The 20,421-nt window shown below is 55.0% G+C and overlaps 1 protein-coding gene across 2 annotated transcripts; it reads left to right on the forward strand.

Moving 5' to 3' along the window:
• The first annotated feature begins 476 nt into the window (after positions 1–476).
• On the forward strand, positions 477–19,137 carry MYCBPAP (MYCBP associated protein). 2 transcript variants are annotated; one of them, XM_037056841.1, is made up of 19 exons: positions 477–616; positions 6,202–6,329; positions 6,816–6,975; positions 7,128–7,231; positions 8,051–8,234; positions 8,446–8,561; positions 9,084–9,234; positions 10,526–10,641; positions 10,730–10,845; positions 11,246–11,357; positions 11,873–12,062; positions 12,723–12,910; positions 13,942–14,088; positions 14,621–15,010; positions 15,484–15,605; positions 16,508–16,623; positions 17,036–17,181; positions 17,361–17,531; positions 18,968–19,137. In XM_037056841.1, the coding sequence occupies exons 1-19, from the start codon at positions 574–576 to the stop codon at positions 19,067–19,069; spliced, it is 2,802 nt and encodes a 933-aa protein (XP_036912736.1). In that variant the 5' UTR covers positions 477–573; the 3' UTR covers positions 19,070–19,137. The 2 variants fall into 2 exon arrangements, with proteins under 2 accessions (XP_036912736.1, XP_036912735.1); XM_037056840.1 differs by lacking the exon at positions 477–616 and adding an exon at positions 746–854.
• The last annotated feature ends 1,284 nt before the right edge of the window (positions 19,138–20,421 follow it).

A 20,421-nucleotide genomic window follows, 5' to 3' on the forward strand; every position in this document is an offset into this window, starting at 1 on the left:
GGGGAAAAAATGAACTGGGAGCATTTATAAAGTTGAAATAACAGAGGGTCTGCTTTAAATTGGGGGGTCAAGGGCTGAAACCAGCAGTGTGGGAAGGAAGGCCGCACCGCTGGAGTGGGGTGAGGGGAATTTGGCTGCTTTGGGAAGTGATGGAAGGCCAAAGGGCTGCAACGAGAGTGGGCAGGGGAGGTCACCAGGGGCAACTAGGGTACAGGCAGGGGCCTCAAAAACCGAAATCCAAGGGGAGCCCTCCATGGGTTTTCAGCATGGGCGAAAGGAAAGATCCCGTGGCGGTTTTGCGGAAGGGTGGAGGGAAGGTGGGAGTCGGGGCAGTCCCGGTTGCGACAGGCAGCCACTACACCCCCTGGCTTAGTGCCTAGAGGCGGGTCACACTGCCCCTACCCGCACCTCTCCCAGCTCTTGAGGGCCTCGCCCCACTCGGCCCCACCTGGCTGGTGATGTCACGGCGCTGACCTGCGCTCCCTGTGACGTCACGATTGGGCTCCTAGGTGTTCTCAGGGTCCGCGCTAGAAAGGAGCCGCTCGCCCTTGGCGTGCGCGAGAGAGCGACCCGATGAAAAAGGTTACTTCCAAGCAGTCTCCGCCCAGGCTGTTCGGTGGGTGCGCGCCTCCGCGCGGGGCGCTGGTTGCTATGGATGCAGCGGCTGCCGCTGCCGGGCGCACGCGGGGTCACGGGGTCGCGGGGTTGCGAGGTCGCGGGGCGCCACGTTTTCTCGGGTTCCCGCGGGATGTGGCCAACTTTAAGATCAGGCAACACTATGAAGCCTCTAAAGAGGGAATCCCGCCTCAGAATGCTTACAAGCAGATTCTTGGAGGCCGCAGAAAACTTCAAAGGTTGGCTCTGGCTGCCTGGGGAGCCGCAGGAGAAGCGCGCAGGGGCAGGGGGTCTTGGATAGGATTCACGACAGGAGGCCTAAAAGATGGGGGTGACAGCACCAGGAGGGAGGTAAATGTCACCGGGGAATGAGGTAGTGGGCAAGGCGTACTCCATACCCTAAGAGATGATGAATGAGGAGGGGAATCCAATAAGGGAGGGGCACAGGGTACTGGAGTCTTGAGGATGGGGACACAGGAAGTGGGGAACGGACTGAGGCCTCAGGGATCAATTGCTGGGGAGATGGCCTTGGGCAGGAAGGCATAGGAGACCCATACCTGGAACCACATCTTAGGACAGAACGCAAAAGGGAGGGTCCCTGTTGGGAGTGGGGGTGTGGGGGGAAGAGCCAGGAAAGAGTTCAAGAAGAGAAGGTCCAGGACGTGGGGTTCTTGGGGAAGGAAGTTCAGGAAATAATACAAGCAACATGCTCAGGCGGTGAAACAAACCAACAACCTTGGTGGGATTCTTTGGAGGACGTCACCTGAGAGTCCTGCTGAAATTAGTCCAAGACATGCTAACATGCTAACTTGGCTAGTTCTGTTTCTGACTGCCTTTTCCCACTACATGCCCTTTCCAGCTCGGTGACATCTGTCCCGCTTGTTTAACCTGGTGGCAGTCACTAGACATGACAGCTTCCTGGCCTTTGCAGCTACCTTGTGGTTGCAGGTGGGAAAGCCCCAGGGTGCCTGACAGCAGACTGACCCCCATGGACACATTCCCATTTGCAGGTCACCCTCCCATATTTTTTTTTTTTGCTGTTTCCGTTTATTTTTATTTTTTTTATATTTTACTTATTTATCTTTAGAGGGGAAGGGAAGGAGAGAGGAAGAGAAACATCAATGTATGGTTGCTTCTCATGCATCCCCTGCTGGGAACTGGCCCCTGCCGGGAACTGGCCTGCAACCCAGGCATGTGCCCCGACCGGGAATCGAACCTCTATCATCTGGTTCGCAGGCCCTCGCTCAATCCACTGAGCTACACCAGCCAGGGCAGTTTCAACCATTTTTCGAACCTTGAACCTTAAGCATTTTCTCAAAATGTCATCTGTGTTCAACAACAACCACAAAAGGGAGCAGTTGACTTCTCCAGGCCTAGGGAGCAGCATGAGCTGGGGCATGGAACTGTGGACGCGTGTGACCTTGGTGGCCAGGGAAGAGGTCGTGAGTGTGGAGGAAAGGGAATGGAGCCAGAGGGGCCTGCACAGTGGTCAGGGGTCAGCCCGTGAGAGAGCTGCCTGTGCCCCGGCAGGCCCTGGGGAGATGCAGCCTCAGAGTCTCTGTGAAAGCGCAGTGTGAAGAGAGCACAGGCCTGGAGTCCAGCTAATGGGAGCTTAGCCGCTTTTCAGGCTCTTTAGTGCTTCTTCGTAGTGGGAGGGTGCGACTTAGGCTGCAGGATACAGTTTTGAACAGTTAAGAGGGAATAAGGAAGAATAGCTGGACTCCTTCCGCAAGGGCAGCCAAGGGCTTTCCTGGCCACTGCTGACCTCGTTTCTGGAGATCTAATCAGGTTTGAACAAATCAAGGAAAGATTTGCTGCTGAATATTTATTTATTTTTAAATTTTTTAACTTAACGGATTTGAGAGAGAGAGAGAAAGGAACATCGATGTGTTTTTCCACTTATTTATGCATTCATTGGTTGCTTTTTTATGTGCGTATCCAGTGGAAGCTCTAACCAACTGAGCTACCCGGCCAGGGCTGCATATTTATTTTTAATAAGGAGAAATTGAGTTTATTAAATAACCCTTGAGTAAACAACGTGCACCATGGTGAGGAGGGAAAAAACCCAAGTGTTTAGTTTCTCACAACATCTCAGGGGAAGCCCGTGATACAGCTAATCAACGAATGTAATTTTATAATTTGGAGCAATGTTTCTCCAAGGTCTCTGAGTTATAAACAAAAAGGCAAGCAAATGTTATGACTGTAAACCTGTTTAGAGCTTCCAGCCCTTTTGAATCTCAGGTCTTGTTGCTAAGAAACAGGGCAGTCTCCCAGCAGTCCCAGATCCCCCGCCTTCGAGGAGTACAGCTCAGCTCTGGTAGGGACAGTCCCTCCCTGGGTTCCCCCGGCGCAACCCTGAGGTCAGAATTTCCTGAAGAGTTTAATCAACACAAAGAGTAACGTTTTGATAAAACAAGAAGCAGAGAAAGAGAATCCAGAGGGACTCTGCATCTCCCTCTCCCCCACCTGCTCCCTCCCTACCCCAAGCTGAATGCCTTGCTTGCAGCTGTCTGATCTGCTGACCCCAGCAGAAGTGCCACCGGACTGCCCCACTCAGGGGGAGCTGGTGTCAGAATCAGGGGAGAAATGCCAGCTGGGTGACTCACCAGGAGCCCCACTCTGCTTGGGTTTCCAGACCAGAAAGAAGGAAAGAGCTGGGCCTTTGGCACTTTCAGTGGCGAGACACACTTTGACCCTTCAGAGTCTTCCCCCCAGATCCCAAAGTGACCTCCGTGGGACCGCTCTTCCTCCCTGGCCTCCTCATCTTGCCTCTGCCCATCTAGTCCACCTGCTTACCCTCCCTGGATGAATCACTTTGAGATGCTGCTTTCATTTTATTCTCCTGGACCAAAGCTCCCTCCTGCCGACAGAGGAGGAGCGGAGGCTTCAGCTTTGCTTTACGAAGCCGTGGTGCCCTGGTGTTCCTCTCATCTCCAACAGCACCCCCACCTCCCCAACGAGCCTCCTGTGTCCCCATGCCTCACAGACGCCATACTCAGCCCTGCCTCCACCTTTGCTCCAACTGTGACCCCACCTGAAACACCTCTGTCTGCTGCTCCTTCTGTGCAAAGCCTGCCTGCCGCCTTTCAGGACCTACCCTAGCCACCCCTCATCCTGCCCACCCCCCGCCCCTGTCCTGTGGCTGCTCTTCTGAACCTCTGGTTAGAGCCCTGAGCTGTATGGTCCACATCCATCTGTTCTTGCTTTGATATAGCACCAAGCCTGTTATCTGTGCCGCTAATTTTAGGCCCTTGTGTTACGAGCGGTGTGTGTTGGCGCCTGGTGCATTTTCGGTTCCTTGGCAGAAGGAGCCACATTTTAACCGTTTATACCATCTTCTCTATAGTTCATAGCATCTAAAAGGTGCTTGGAAAATATTCTCCAGGGTGAATTGGAGTTTAAAACGTATGTGTGATGTTGTATATTTTATTAACTAAAACACACCATTCCCTAACTGGATATTAAGATAACCTTCTCAGAAAAACCCCTGACCAGAGTTTCACTGACTGTTTCAGGAGTCTCTAGCAATGGTGAAGTTTTATCAAATCAAACACGATAGTGATACACCCAGCAGTCCAAAGCACAGAGCTGGAAATGTTTAATCCCTTGGGAAGGTGCAGAACCAACCAAAGGGGTGGACAGAGGAAGCAGATGTCCTGGAAAATAGAAATAATACAAAAATATGTATAAAAGTAGACCTTCAGTTGGTACCAGTTCTCTCTTGGGCTGCTACCCACTTTGGCGATTCTGTAGCAGGGAGAGGGGAAGTAGAAATAAAAATTAAAAAACACCTAAGGCTGCACGTCCGCACGTGGTGGCGGGTGGGACCGGAGCTGTGCGGTTGAGCTGCCGATGCTCCTGAGTTCCTGCTGACCCCATTGCTGAGGACTGAACGCTGGCCCACAGGCAGAATTTAAAGTTACATTTGGAATGATTCTGGCTTGGGGTTTGTTTTGTTTTGGGTTTTTTGTTTTGTTTTGCCTTGCCACCAATTATGTGGGCATTTCCTAAAAAAAGAGTTTGACTTTCATAACCCAAGCGCCGGCTTTGATGTTTTAGTCATATTGCTTCTGAAAAAACAGAGTCCTGTCAGATCAAACCAAGTTCTGTTTCAAAGTCCCAGAAGTCAGGCAGGACTCAGGTTTTCTTTTGATTATTTTCTATAGCGCCTTACATCAAACCATTCTAAGCCAGAGGGCGGCAGACAGGAGGACACCAGCCAAAGAAACGAGATGCATTTGAAACTGCTAACCCAGCTCTGTGGAAGGAAGGCAGGGAGCGTGTCCTCATTGGAGAAGAACTCGCTTCTGCCACATGAGTTCTCATTGCCGTGCCCCATGTGGCGCACGAGAGACCGGCTCAGGTCTCTCCACGTTTCTGCTGTCCCATGGGCCACTGTTGCCATCCGCTGCAGCATTACTGTGGTCGACGCCTCGATGTTCTCGTCCTCAGTCTTGTGCCCCCTAGTCCCTTCTTAAAGACTTGGGTCTTCGATAAGTCCTCTCCATGGCTCACTAAACTCTTGGTGATACGGCTCCTACTTCCCTCCCCAGGCACGGCTCCCTGCCTCCCGCCTCGCTACACTCCAGCTATTTTAGAAACACAGGCTTTGAGTTGCAGGGTGTGCACTATTCTCTCTCACCTCTAGGCCTCTTTTTTTTTCTAGGCCTCTTTATGCTCGTCCCTTTAGAATGCCTGTCCCCCGAATCCTTCCCCTTGTCTTTGTTCTCTTCAGTTCTCGGTTTAAACATCACCTTCGTAGGAAGCCCTCCCTGACTGCCCCCCCAAATTAGGCTGGGACCCCTGACTACTCCCATACTTCAGCCTGACATCCTTGTCTCTTCTGGGTATGTGCTCTTTGAAGCCTGAATGCCTGCTTTATATTCCCCAGATCCTAGTGTGGTGCCTGACACATAGAAAATACTTAAACAGTATTTATTAAATGAAAGAGCATGAAATAGATGGTCAGCCCTGAATGTTCTGTTTGCCCCCGGAGCATTGATACTTTAACCAGTGTCTTCAGAAACCAGATGCCTCCACCCAGGAGAATGGATCAGTACCAGCAGTGGAGGAGGCTGAGAGAGCGTCTTCCCCAGTCGTCCCAAGCCCCTCTGCATCGGAACCACATAGGGGTTTTTTTGAAAGATACAGCTCCGCAGGCCCTGGCTCCAGGCAGGAGCTAGGAAACTGTATTTGTGAAGCTCCCCAGAAGATTCTGAGGCAGACATTTGACTGATATTTGGGGACCACTGATTTAGTCCAACTTCCTCTTGTTACCAAACAGAAGACTGAGGCCAAGAGAGGTTCAGTGCAGCATCCAGTGTTGTCCAGCTTACAAGCGGCACAGCCTGGAAAGGAGCATTGTTCGATCTCAGTTTTGGCTCCAGAAGCCTCAGTCTGTGTGGCAGGTTCAGGGCGATAGGCAGGGGGACCTTGGAGAAAGAACTCCCATTGCCCCAGTGAAGTGCTGACCAGGTCGCCCAGGCAGCCTCTGCTGTCCACCCAGCCAGCCAGATCTGCCCCCCTGACCACGGAGTCGAATATAGTTCTGTTCCTAAGCATTTGTAACCTTCTGCTTCTCTTCAGAGAAGAAGCGGGCAAAGGTGCCTGAACAGCCCACACCCCCCATTCAGGAAGAGCCTGAGCCTGTCAGCAATATCCTTCAAGGAGATGACATTCTTGCCTTAGCCATTAAGGAGGGTGACTTGAAGAAGGTAAGGGTGGAGTCCAGGGGTCCCTCCCTGCAGGAGCCTTTCGGGCAGCCTGTGTGGTCTAGAACGTTGACCATGCCCGTCGTCACTGCTGCTTCCCTGCGGGGGAAGGAGACGATCAGGCATCTTGCTCCCCGTGGAGGCAAGAAGCATCGGTCCCCTTTCACAGAAGAGAAATGAGTTTAAGAAGCGAAGTTACAGGTGTGGATAAAGCTACTAATCCCTAACCCCAGACTTTACCTGGAAGAGTCAGCCCCTTCTCACCTGTCCTGTCTGGAGGCATAAAATGTAATTCTTGCCCCTCCAGGACATTATTAAGTCTCATGTCTGTTGCACAAGCATTTCCTCGACAGAACATATGGACAGAGCTGGAGAAACAGATTTGTCAGCTTTCAGGAATTCCACGAAGAACTGGGACAGAGTAGATGGGTGGTGGTGTCCCTCCTCCAGATCTCAAGTGGAATTCTCCTGTGTTTTGTCTCTTTTTAGCAACACATTCCTCGATTTATCGAAACAAGAGATAAATCTGTCATTCCCCAGAAATTTATCATCCGTAAACTCAAACCCAAGGATCCTAGGAGGAAGGTCTGCCACTTAGTAGCACATCCTACTACCACAGATGCAGCCACAAAGCCCCTGGACTACTCTGGTATGGCCAGCCTCAGCCCCGGCACCGCTGGTGTCTGCATCCGTGGGCCAGCCTGGAAGGAAAGCGGGGTCTCCTTCAGAGAGCAGCCTCCTTGAATTGTTTACACCTGCTAGCTACCGCTTGTCTTTCCCCTCCTATTCCCCGCCCTCCAGGCCTGGATGACAGTTTCTACGGCCGTGACCAGATCCTGCCCCACCACATCTTGGGGAGTCTCCAGGACTTTCAGAGAATTGCAGTTGCCCAAGGGAACACCCAGGTTCGTGTGCGCAGAGCCACCTGGACCAGAGATGTCACTGAAGTCATTTCCATCTCACACCTGGTGGAGTCGAGCAGGCCTGGGGTTAAAAAGACAGTCCAGTCTCCGGGCCCTGGAGTCTGAAGTGATAAGTGACCCTCCCCCGGAAATAGTGAAGCCAGCTTAAGCTAGTTTCAGCTGAAGTCCAGAAGTCGCTTCAAGGATACAGAGGTGCCTTGAGGAACTCAACGGCAATAGTGTGTCTGGCTCAGTTAGACTGAACCCAGGAAGGCATCAGGGCTCCGGGCCCGTGCTCCCTAACAGCCTTCTTTGCTCTTCTGCAGAGACTGGCTGCTCCCCTCCTCAGTCCACCCGCTGGGGGAAGCCGGGAGCTCCCTGGGCCACATGAAAAGTCAGCCTGTCTCTCCGACTTTCCCATCATGCACTGCTGCTCTTTGTCTCAGTTCCTTCACTTCCCTGGTTCCAGGCAAAATACCTCATTGCTCGGGAGCTAAGAGGCCTGGGGTGGTATAAAAATGGCTCAGTGACTCTGCAGGTGAAGGCATCAATTAACATCAATTGTAAAACAGATGCAGGAAAAGATTTTGAGCACAACCTTAGAGCTGAGGTCCCCATTCTGGGGGAGAGGGGACTGACAGAGGTTTCCCGGGTCTTGTGATTTATTTTCTGTCACTCACAACCTCAGGGTCTTGAAGAGGAGGGACCCTCGGCAGAGTGGGAGGGCCATGGGGGTTTTGGCCTCGAGAACCCCAGCCCCGGTTTAGTGTCTCTCACCGCCCCCCCCCCCCCCCCCGCCCCACGCTGACGTTGTACTTTCAGCTGGCTGAGCTGCTACGCACCCCGCCCTCCTCGGTGACCCTCATCTCAGCTACAGAAGAGCCAAAGAAGAAAGCCCCCAAAGAAGAGAAGGCAGCCCTCTGGGCCCCAGCCCCTCAGCACAACTTTATGAGGAACTGGCAGCGCAACCTGGCCCTGTGGAAGAGGCAGCAGGTGGCCCTCAGCGGTGAGCAGCGTGGACGGGCTCCCGCCTGGCCTCACATGGCCCCCAGGCCCCCCTGCTGCACGTTCTCTCCCCCCACCTGTCCAGAAAGGGCTTCAGGCCATTCACTTGCTCCCCAGTGTTCCTCGCCCAGTGATGGGGCTGACCGGTGCTGAGCACTGGGCCCGGTGGTTCTGATTCGGTGGAGGGGCCGCATTCCTGGCTCTCGCTCTAGAACGCCTGAAGAAGCCTGTCGGCGAGCTGCTGATGCACATGGGGGAGACCTACAGACAGATCCAGGAGGGACGGGAGCTCATCGACCGGGCCCTTCCAACGCAGCATGACGGGAAGGTAAGGGCAGCGTCCCCAAGGGCGCTGCGAGGAGGAGGTCTGGACACAAGCACGGCTGCCTCAGTTTGCACAACCGGGGACAACACAAATCTGTCGGTTGCCACCTCAAAGGCCTTTACAAAATTATATTATTGGTCCTATTATTGGGTGTTCAGGGACTGGCCAGTTAAGGGATTCGTACTGCAGTGGTCACGTGTGGTGAACTGAGGAGAAGGAGAGCATAGGTACTAAGTTACTAGAATAGTCTTAGTGTTCTCTCTTAAAAGCTGAAGCTCCAGCTTTTGGACAACCAGGGCCTGTTGTGTCTGGTATGTCAGTGCCACCCACGCTGTCTGGGGCCAGGCAAAGGCTGCGAGAGGGCATCCTGAGCAGAAGGAAGTGCACGCTTCTCTCCTGCCCTCCCTGTTGCCAGGAATCCCCAGAGCGAGCATCTCTAGTCTGCTGCTCTTGTCTCCCGGGCCCCCACACCAGCCCCTGTCCAAGGGGTCCCGACGGTCTGACTTGTCTGCCCTGCTTTGCCAGTGCTCTGAGGAGACCAGCGGGTTCTGGAGTCGACTGGAATACTTGGGAGACGAAGTCACCGGTCTGCTGATGACAAAGACGAAATCTCAGCGTGGTCTCCTGGAGCCAGTCACTCACATCAGGAAGCCGCACTCCATCCAGAAGGAGATGGGTGAGGAGCAGGGCAGCGGGCGACCAGCCTAGGAGGGGGGACAGCATGGCCCTGGTCTGAGACCAAGCAGGAATCGAGTCCCATCACCCTGTGGAGACCCAGTTCCCTCTCCGGGAAGATAGTGATAGATAGAACAGGTGGCCGAAGCGAGTGGGAGCGGAGTCTCTCGGATGCACCGTGGTGGGTGAGCACCTGGACTGCGTCTGAATGGAGATGTGCTGTAAGAGTAAGCTACACACCGGCTCCTATGCAGAATGAATCTTATCCAGAATCTGTGTATTGTTTACATGTTGAAATGATAATATTTTTGATACATCGGGTTAAACTATTACTAAAAATTAATCCCAGCCATTTCTTTTTTTTTTCTTTGACATTTTATTTATCTACTTTAGGGAGAGGGGAAGAGAGGGAAAAAGAGAGGGAGTAAAACAACAGTGTGTGAGAGATACATGGATCTTGCACGCCCCCTTACTGGGGACCTGGCACAGGCCCTGACTAGGAATTGAACCAGCGACCTTTCGGTTTGCAGGCTGGCACTCAATCCACTGAGCCACACCAGCCAGGTCTCCATCGTTTATTTCTTTTTAGAAAAAAAAATTATTCTCTAGAGAGAGGGGAAGGGAAGGAGAAAGAGAGGGAGAGAAACATCAGTGTGCAGTTGCCCCATACATTCCCCAAAATGGTGACCTGGCCTGCAACCCAGGTATGTGCCCTGACTGGGAATCAAACTAGGAACCACTTGGTTTACAGGCCTGCACTCAATCCACTGAGCTACACTAGTCAGGGCTTTGCCGTTTGGTTTTGCCCTTTTAAACCACCTAGACAATTTTACGTTACGTGCCTCGTGTCTGTGGGGTGCGTGCTATTTTTATTGGATAGCACTGCTTTAGAGGCTGCCAGGCTGCCTGGGTTCAGAGCAAGTTATTTGGCCTCTCTGGTCCTCAGTGTCAACGTCTGTAAAATACTGACGGGGCTGTGAGAGTTAAATGAAGCATGATGTGTATTAAGAGGTTCTGGCCCATTGTTGAACCCACACTAAAAGGTAGCTGCTGCTGTTTTTATTATCACCCAAAGAGTTGGAGGTTTGAAAGCTAATTTCCCAGCCGTCCTATGTAGGATTGCTGAAGCAGAAGGTATGGAACAGGAGGGCTGGAGCCCAGAAGCACAGGGAAGCTGTCTTTTCCCCTTGTCCAAAAATGGTGCCGGGATGGGGGTGTTCAGAGCCCCTCGAGAGTGAGGGGAGAGGGGCATGGCAGCAGCCTGTGCTGAGGGTCCTTGGGCCCCGCGGTAGGGCTGCTGGCCCGGAAGGATGCTTCGTACCGCCACACCTGGGACCAGAGTCTGTTTCTGACCCACCGCCGCCAGGAGCTGCAGAGCATCATGGCAGAGCTGGACTTCAGCCAGCAGGTTGGTAATGCCTCCGTGCCCCGTCTGAGGCCCCTCGGGTGGCACCTGTCTTTGGTCAGCCAATCTTTCCTTTCTCGGTCTCTCTGAGGATATTGATGGCCTGGAGGTGGTGGGCAGAGGGCAGCCTTTCTCAGCAGTTACAGCAGAAGACTTTACAGTGTTTGAAAGGAGCCAGAGAAGTTCCTCTGAAGACACAGTGAACGTGTGAGTCGGGCCTGGGCTCTAGCGCCAACAGTGTTAGAGGATGGGCTTCCCTCCCCGAAATCAGGGTGTCTCCATCCCAGCCTCTCCTGTGGCCATCTGCTCCCTCCCGGCCACCAGCTCCTAATGGGGATTTCCCAGACATTCTTTGGCCGGCTCTGCTCCAGACTCTCCCAGGGCTGTGCACGCTGAGCGCCTCAGCAAGAAGGGTCTTTGTGTGTCCAAGAACCTCCCACCTATGGGAATCGGGCAGGACAAGGCTGAGGTCCAGTGGCACCGATGATACTCCACTGGAGGCCAGGGCAAGGCACCTCTCCAGACTTGCTGGCAGCCATTTCCGTGGGCTCCGTGTGGCAAGACTATGGCAGCTTCCGGGAAGATGTGTCATTGGTTTTTCTTGCAGAGATGTATTGACCCATTGTCCTGATATGGTCCCCATGCCTGTTCTTGGCCCTTCTCTGCTGTTCTGTGGGAAGCCAGCCTGCTGGATCAGAGGCAGTAACACACAGGACAAGGTAGGCCTGCCCGCACCCTCACCCGTCTGCTGGATGGGCCTCCCTTGGGTGCAGTCTCAAGGTGACTGGCAGTCACAAAGAGCCTGCAGGCTCCTACTTGCATGGTTATCTGGTCGTGCATTCAGCGTGTCTGAAAACGGTAACAGCACCGGCTGCCTTGCGCCAGAATGAAATCACAAGGCTGAAAAGAGAGCGTCACAAGCCACCCAGCTTGTACTTCGCCCCCACGCATGTAAACAAGCGAAACTGCTCTGACTGCTGTGGCTTTAAGAATGTTCTAAAATATTCTGATGCTAAAGTGCATCAGATATAAAATCTGTATTGTCTTCTCTTCTTACTGTTGCTGGCACCTCAGGGACAGCCACTACTAGGGTATGACGCCACTCTGAGAGCAGCCAGGCCCTGGAGGGACTTCCATGCCAAACCCAGGAAAGTCCCCAGAACGTTGGGATGAGCCCGTCAGCCCAGGCTGGGCCCTCCCTCAGAGACATTCCTCGTCCCTCCTCCTTCCCCAGAGGCATGTTGGAATTGCCGTCAGCCTGACCTTTGAAACCCTGGAGGGGCAGAAAGTGTCCTCAGAACTGACGGTGGCCAACAACGGCACGGTGGCCATTTGGTACGACTGGCGGCGGCAGTCCCAGCCGGACTGTTTCCAGGACCTAAAGAAAAACAGGATGCAGCACTTCTACTTCAGCAACCGGGAAGGTACCTGGGAGACGCAGCCCTGCCACCTGGACGCCCGAGAAGCTGATGCCTAGCCAGAGCCCAGCTCTTTGAGTTGAAGCCCCTCTCCCCTGCCTCCTCCCTTCCATTTCTTCTGTGATGTGTGTCATCTCCTAACTGCTCCTGTTTGCTGGGGGCAGGGGGTGAGCCACCAGGGAGCAGAAGCATTCTAGAGGTTCGGCTCCCTGTATGCTAGTCGGCCCGTTTGCCAGGGGCTCTCCCTCTTTTAGCACTGAAAGTCCCACATCTCAGGAAACCCCTCCAGCCCTGGCTGTCGGATCTCAGTGGATTGAGCGCCTGCGAATCACACGATTGCGGTTCGATTCCCAGTCAGGGCACATGCCTGGGTTGCAGGCCAGGTCCCAGCACGGGACACACCAGAGGCAACCATACATTGATGTTTCTCTCCCTCTCTCCTTCCTTTGCCCTCTGAATATAAATAAATTTTTTAAAAAAGAAAATTTAAAAATAAAAAAAAAAGAAACCCCTCAGTCCTGGGCAAAGCAGGGGACGGTTGGTCACTCTGCCTGGAGCTCAGTCACAAGTATCCATTAGGCTTAGGGCTCGGTTAGTTTTAGACACGCCCGTGTGGAGCTTCGTGAGCTTCTCCTTGGTGAAAACCTGTGTCTCTGTCCCTCTCAGGTGTGCTTCTCCCTGGAGAAACGAAAACCTTTACCTTCTTCTTCAAGTCTTCAAATGCTGGGATCTTCAGGGAATGCTGGGAGTTTGGAACTCACCCCACCCTGTTAGGAGGTGCTATCCTGCAGGTCAACCTGCATGCAGTCTCCCTGGCCCAGGATGTTTATCGGGATGAGAGGAAGTTACTGGAGGTAAGGGACCCGGGACCTCGGCCCCCCTGCACATCAGATTGGCCACTCTGGTGTGCTTCTTAGCACTGCCTGCGGGGACCTGGTTTCTCCCAGTTACTCTGGCCCAACAAACACTTCTCAGGGCTTTGTGAAGTGAAAGGTGGGGGTGTGGGGGGGCGCAGAGGAGGGGCAGCTTTGAGCTCCATTGAGTGTGGCTCCCAGGACCAGAGAGAGAGGAGACTGGGCCTTAAGATGCAGGCCGCAGGGAGTGCTTGAGCACAAACACGAGGAGCAGCCCTGCGCCCGGGGAACCGTGTGTCTTCGCTGCCGTCTGGTACCCTCCAGTGAGGTTGCATTTAACTGGCAAGACTTCAAAACCAGGCAAAACCACAGACAACAATTAAACCAGTGGGGCCAGCACCCAGGAGTGAGCGCGAGGCAGGGGCTGCCAATCTGCTGGGGCCCCCCTGGGTCCGCAGCCTGACCGTCTAGCCAAGTGCTTGGTGGAGTTCTGTGGAAGGCTGTGCCTCCTTGTTCACAGTGGTCCCCAGCCACTTTGCAAGCCAGCTCCTTCAGCTGGGGCTCAGCCTGTAGCCATCAGAGGCCACTTTGACAAATGCAACGTCTGCTTTACTCGCTAGGGTAGGACTGGCATCTCTCTATAGATGCACCTGTTTCTGTCATACTGACTGCATGGCCAAGTCACATTCTCAGCAAGGCCCAAACCGCACTGGCCCCAGCCCTGGCCCTTCTTCCTAATCTAAGGAAAATGCTGACTGTGGCCTCCTAGACCCACGTGGGAGCAGCTTCCCTGGAACTGGCCCCTCCACAGGATCCTTTCGGCCTCTTAGGGAACAAGGATGCTTGGGATGACCCAAGGGGTTTGGTGTCTGGGAATATAGTTGTGTGTGTGTGTGAGAGAGAGAGAGACACACACACACAGATGATGCAGGAAGGCTCAAAGCTCTGAGGGATCTGGCTCGGCTCCCCTCCAGGATGCCACATGGATTCTGAAAGCCTGAGGCAGTCTTATGCCACCTTTTCTTCCCCAGAAAGATCTGGCTTCCCACGAGGCGGCCACCATCGTGAAGAGCGTGCTTCGAGAGCTGCTGGAGGGGGTCCTGACCCAGGAGCGTGCGCAGACCCCCGAGGACGTCTACCTCACGGAGGAGGACTTGTTCCACCGCAGGAATCCTGGGGTACAGGCCCAGCACTGGCCCCTGCCCCTCGTGCATGCCCTGGGTGGGAGGAATAGCAAAGCCCCCGATATTCCAGGACTTGTTCTGAGCGTCTTCCATGAGTAGTAACTCACTGCTTTCCCCTCCCCGCAGCCCTGTGAGATGGGCACTATTTATATCCTCACTGTACACGGAGGGAACCATGGCTCAGGGAGGTTCAATAATTTGCCCAAGTTAACTTAGCTCCTACGTGGACACTTGGTGAGAACAGTTTCACAAGCTCCTTCCTTTAAACCCTATATTCCTGGGAAGCTCACATACAAAAAAAGTGCTTGACGTTGGAGAGGCTCAGGTCGAAGGGGAAGTGGGGCTGCCCTCTGGCCACCGCCACTCCGGCGGGCTCCTGCCTGGCCTCCGCCACTCCGGCGGGCTCCTGCCTGGCCTCCTCCACCAGTGCTCTGGAGGGAACGGGGACACCGCAGCAGACTCACGGGCGCTGGGGTGCCCTGTGCCCAGCCTCCCCATCACGTGTCTTCCCTCATCTCTGCTGTAGCTGCATTACCAGCACCAAGTGGTGCAAAACCTGCACCGACTGTGGCACCAGTACGCGGCCCTGCCCTCCAAAGCCAAGGAGGCCAGGCCAGGCGAAGAGGAGCGCCGCGGCCCCAGGGCCCGGGGGGCCGTGGCCCACACAGCCCATCTGGAGAAGACCCCAATGAACATGGACTCTAAGACCCCAGGCTCAGAATCCCAACTGCCCCGGCAGGAGAATGTGGCCCTCAGGGACACCCAGGATTCCTTCAGGTCCCAGAAGGCCGGCCTGGGGGCCAGGGGTTTTCAGCAGAAGAGCACCGTGGAGGAGAAGCTGGTGGAGGACAGCCCCTGGGAGCTGGGGGGCCTCTCCCCGCCTGAGTGGAACCTATGCCTGGAGGACTTCAGAAAGGTGCTTCCCTGACCCCGAAGGGGAGAGGGCGGGAGGACAGCTCTGGCACAGCGGGGCGGGGTGGGGGGGGGCAGCAGCGCCTCTCACCCCCATGGACAGAGAAATGAAACCTTCCGAGAAGCCCTGGCTGGTGTAGCTCAGTGGATTGAGCGTGGGCCTGCGAACCACAAAACCTTCCGAGGGCCTGGAGAAAACCATCTCTTGGGTCATCTCTTCTTGTCTCAGTTGCCTAGGCCACTAGGATGCTGGAAGGGCGCCCTCTCTGACCCTGGCAAACCTTGGGAAAGGGGGTCAAAGGCGCCAATTTCTGAGGGAGGCCCCCAGCTCTCACAGAAGGTGCCCCAGGCACATTCTCTGTGGCTGTGTCCCCCCTGCACACCAGTCCTCACAGCAACACGCCCATCACTAAAGGACACAGAGATGCTTGGTGTCCCGGGCAGAAGGGTTGCTCACGGTGCCTCTGACCCCGCCAGGCAGCAATGACGCTCCCTGAGGAGACCCAGAGAGAAGACGCCCTAATCGGGCTCAACAGAGAAGCCCTGGAGCTGTGCCAGGAGCAGAAGCCATTACAGTCCGACCTCCTGTACCAGATGTGGTAGGTGCCCCACCAGGAGGGCCGGCCCTCTCTCCCCCACTCTGTGTCATCCATCCAGGGGTTTTGAGCAGGAAGTCCTGAGACGTAAGGGCTGAGCTCCCTTTGAGCTCAGATTTCGAAAAGATGCTGCGAACACTCCATGCTTGGCACCTGCCACAGCAGCCCCTGCAGCTGCCCACTGCCCGCTGCGGAGCCATCCCCACACAGTGAGCTCCTGGGCCTCCATTTCTCTCTCCTTGCCCCTTCTCAAGGAGCAGAGGAGTGAGCAGAGAAGCCAGAGGATGGAGAGGAGGGGCGTATCCCATGAAAAGCCTCACTTCTCAGCCGTCAGCCTGCCCGTCACCAGCCTGGCACTTGCTTGGATAGGCTTGGGGGGATAGGCTGGTTTTTTTTAAGATTTCATTTACTTATTTTTAGAGAGAGGGAAAGGGAAGAAGAAAGAGGGGTAAAAAATGTTGATGTGCTGGAGAAACATCGACAGGGGACCTGCCCCACAACCCAGGCATTTGCCCTGACTGGGGATCAAACTAGTGACCTTTCGGTTTGCAGGACCAACCCACTGGGCCACACCAGTCGGGGAAATGAGGGATAGGTTTCTGCAAGGCCCTTAAAACATATCCCCATGAGCCTCATGCTGGAAATCTCAGGCAAGGTCCGCCACAGTTTCAAGCTGGAGTTAAGACTGACCTCGCCCTCGCCCCTGGCGGCACAGTTCCCCAGCTGGAGCCAGGTCTGTCTGAAAGTACCTGCATGAGTGCTGGCGAGGATGCTGGCCGGACAGGGTGTGGTGTTCCCACGGCAGCGCCCAGCACCAGTGTCTTGAAAGGGAAGCATCCACACCTCTGCAGGCTTTCGGGCAAATGAAGGGTGATGCCTTTTCTCCACTGTGTCTTGCCTTCTAGTATGCAGCTGTGGCGGGATGTGATTGACAGCCTGGTGAGCCATTCCCTGTGGCTGAGGGTGCTGCTGGGCCTGCCCGAGAAGGAGACCACCTATTTAAACACACCAGAAGAGCTAGGTCAGACACTGTGCAGCCGTGCCCGCACATGGTCCTCACCATCCCTCTGCCGCAGCCTCTCACGCCCCTCCAGTGTGATCCGTGTAGGCCCCTGCTACCCTCTCCTCTGTCGCCAAGGTCTAGAGCCCCAAAGTGGCCTAGTATCACCTTAGTTCGGTTCCCTCCGTGTACAGGTGGAGTCCCAGAAGGGTTGAGGGCTTGCCTGTGCCTGATGTGGAGGAGCGGCAGAGCAGGGACTAGAACCAGGTGCCTTGCACCTGCCCCCAGTCCTGTTCCACAGGGTCGCACACCGGAACCAGGGGCTGTACTCTTAGTCTGTGGGAATTCTCTCAAAGCAGCCAAGAGCACTTTGCTTTTCCCGACTCCTGCCTGACGGTCGCAGGCCACACTGTCTCCCACTCACCTTCCTCAGATCGAAAGTTACCTTCTGTCATGGAAGTGAAGTCGTCTTCCGCGAAAGTTGGGAAGGAGGACCGGAGAGGGGCAGCCCAGGAAAAGAAGCAGTTGGGAGTCAAAGACAAAGAAGATAAAAAAGGAGCTAAGCTGCTGGGGAAAGAGGCATGCTCTAGGACAGGGTCTGGCCGGGGCGGGGCCGGGGAGGATGCCGAGGGGCGGCGGCCCATCACGGTCGCGTGCGTGATGTCCCAGCTCTCCCAGTGAGCTGGCTGCTCTTGAGAAAGTCCTAGACCTCCCTCAGGAGCTACTGAAGGCCACGCATGTCCCATCTCTCCAAGCAGGACCGTTTAAACAGCAAGAAGCAGAAGGCAAAGGATGATAAGAAATCCACGAAACCTTCCAGTGGGGACAGGCTTTTCTTGGAAGACCCTGCCCCTAACAGTGCCACCCCTTCTCAGGATCCCATAGACCCCCTGGTCATGGAGAAGTACACCCAGCGGCTGTACACTGAGGTGAGAGCAGAGCCCCGTGCTCAGCCCTGCCCTGTGCACTTCCCTCCCTCATTCATCCCCTTTGTTCTGCAAATGATGAGTGCCTACTGCGTCCGTGAGGGAAGCAGAGCTGCCCTCGTGAAGGGCACCCTCGTGTGCGAGAGACTTCGAGAATTAGGAACACATCTGGTATGTCACATGATGAGCACCCAGGAAGAGAGAGAAATAGACCGGAGCCAGCGGGAGAGGAAGGCCCAGGTGGGGCCGGGGCCCCCGCTGAGAAGGGGCCATCAAACAGAGCCCTGAAGGGAGGTGAAGGGTAGCCATGTGGGCCCATGAGGAGGAGTGGCCTAGGAAGGAGAAGCAACTCACGTCAGGAGAGGGAGTGGCCACGAGGACAGAGGGCAGACAGGCCACCGAAAGGGAGCAGGTCACGTGGGGCTTTGTAGGCCATGTAAGGACACAGGGATTTTGGGGGCAAAGCGAAAAATCAGACAGGGTTTTAAATAGGGGAGCGACATGGTCTGACTTATGCTTTTAGAAGATCAACTACTCTGGCTGCCATTTGGACAACAGACTAGGGGGAACTGAACAGAAACCTCTCCCTCCACCCTGCTTTCCTCTGTGTTAGAGGGTGTCTTGGCTGGTGTGCTGCTTGGGGCAACACCATGTGCAGTGGATTCCCAGCAAGTGTAAGGGTTTTGAAGCACCGGAGAGATTTCATAATGGTGCGTTTTGAAGCAGTAGGTCCTTAGAAACTCATTCTGGTGCTGTGTTGGGTTCTCAGCCGTCACGGCTATTTGCTTCAGAGGGAAGGTCCGGCTATTGGCAGGGCTTTGTCTTCCTCTGGGGCAGACAGCTGGGGAGCTGGGATTGCAGCGTGTGGTACCGCTCTGGGTCTCATTTGGTCAGAAGCTCCCATTTGCTGCTGGTGACATCACTGAGATTTCCGAAGGTCAGTGGGGTCTAGAAAGTTCTCACAGTCTCTGAGGACCCACAGGGTGGACTCTCCCTTGGTTTTCTGAGATTGAGAACGAACTTGCCGAGACCTGTGTGGTCCAGCCCCGCTAAGGGTCTTGGAAACATTTCAGTATGAGGATCTGTGGTCCTTGGAAAGCTGGCATCTGTGGGGCCAGGGTGGGGTTGGGCCACCCCAGGGGACTAAGTGGGTACTGCTCCCTGGCCTCCCTGGAATTGCCCCTTTACTACACGAGGCTCCAGTGTCTCCATACCTCCTAGGGGCTAGTGCAGGATTACCTCCGCAGACTGGTTTGAAAAATGAAACTATTTGCAAAAACAAAAGTTCTGCAGAACTTCTCACCCCTTGGGTTTTCCCCCTCTGTAGCTGTCTCGGTGTGGAGTGAACACGTCCACCGTTGTAGTATGGTGGGCGCTCTCTTGCTTAGGTACTTTTCCGTAGAGCAAACCTTTGCCTGATATTTGTCCCGTTCTTCCAGGTCCATGGGCTGCTGGACACCCTGGTGACCCACCTGATGGCTCTGGCTGATGAGCTCAGCCCCATAAAGAACACTGAGGAGCCTTTTCGTCTTTGCACTTGACTTGTGTGCCCAAGCAGCCTTGCAGGCATCTGGTTAACAAACAAATCAATAAAGAACCTTTAAGTTCCTACCATGTCCGTCATGCCTCGTGTCTTGAATGCTGCCTCTTGAAGAACTCAGCTTACATACGGCCCAGGTCCTCCCATGCCCTGCCTGCCCTCAGGTCTCCTGCACCCCACCCTGTCCCAGTTCCCGCAGCCACCCAACAGGCTGGGAGAGAAACACACCCAGGGAAGGCACGTGTTGGGTGATGAGCCCAAGAGCAAGCTGATGGCAGGACAAGTAATGAGTCAGATGATAAGACAGATAGCAGTCACCCTGCGTGGTTCCTGCCTCTGGTTTCCTTGCCCCACACTTTTGGGGACATGCTTCCTGGAGCCAGGTCTTCTCCAAGTGTCATCACCGAGTATGACAAAGTATGAGACAAGGAAAACTAGAACCCGTGGGACCTGGCTCCCTGAGATCCTCCCACTTCAGCCGGGCCCCATCCCAGGGTGTGGGGGTTGTGAGCCCCTCGGGGCTGGATCCCTTTGTCCTCAGCCAGAGGCTCTGATTGTGGATCCCACTGTGTCATCCTGCTCCTCCTGTCAGACCCTCTGGCCTCCTTGAGCTCCTTTTCTGCCTTAAAACCAGCCTCTGCACTTCATCACCCGCCTCTCGCTCAGAGAAATGTTCAGTGGGTAAGCGATGGCTGGTGGAGAGAAAGGTGCTGTTAGCTCAGACTCAGCCCCGGAACTGTTTTCCCCGCTAGGCTTCCTGCGCGGAGTGGGTTCCAGGCTCCCAGAATCTGAAGGGCAACTTTGCTTATGGCGGGTCCATTGCCTGCAGTGCTGTTGGCGGTGGAGGTGTGAGTGCAATGCTGAGGGAGCAGCCACAGTCTCCCATCCCCTTCGTTCTGCCTTCAGGGCTTCCTGTGACCTCATGGGCCTCAGGCATCCTTCAGTTGAGAGGGTGAGATGGGAGGAGGTTTAGAGAGAGCAGAGCCCTTTGTGCTGGAGAGGCAGGAGAGGGGCTGGGCCTGGAGTCCCATCAGGGCTGGTGCCCCTGTCAGGGTGGCCCGGGGCGGGGGCCAGCTGGAAGCCCACCGGAGGCAGTAACTCTACAGAAGGGCCAGCCCCCAGGAAAGGTTCTCCTGGCCCAGAGTGGGAGGGGAAAAGTAGGGTGGGTGTTGGAGGCCCCTGGCCCTGTTTCCTGTTGAGGAAGCAGGAAGGGTTAATACACTGCACGGGGGGGATTGGGCCACCAGCACGCGCTCTCAGGCTCCAGATTTGTAGCTGCTGGGGGCTGCCTGCAGGCAAGCCTCCCACCGCTGAAGGCCCCGCCTGCCTGACCAGCAGGAAGGGGTTAACACA

The sequence above is a fragment of the Sturnira hondurensis genome, unplaced genomic scaffold (assembly GCF_014824575.4).
Source record: "Sturnira hondurensis isolate 20B ecotype Veracruz unplaced genomic scaffold, ASM1482457v3 Scaffold0009182, whole genome shotgun sequence".
Lineage (NCBI taxonomy): Eukaryota > Metazoa > Chordata > Mammalia > Chiroptera > Phyllostomidae > Sturnira > Sturnira hondurensis.

Excerpts from the sequence above, each read along its gene's own strand:
- MYCBPAP (XM_037056840.1), top strand. The coding sequence starts at position 749 with ATGTGGCCAACTTTAAGATCAGGCAACACTATGAAGCCTCTAAAGAGG. Across the intron at positions 6,330-6,815 it reads AGGAGGGTGACTTGAAGAAG|CAACACATTCCTCGATTTAT; the intron begins GTAAGGGTGGAG and ends GTCTCTTTTTAG. Across the intron at positions 11,358-11,872 it reads GCAGTAACACACAGGACAAG|AGGCATGTTGGAATTGCCGT; the intron begins GTAGGCCTGCCC and ends CTCCTTCCCCAG.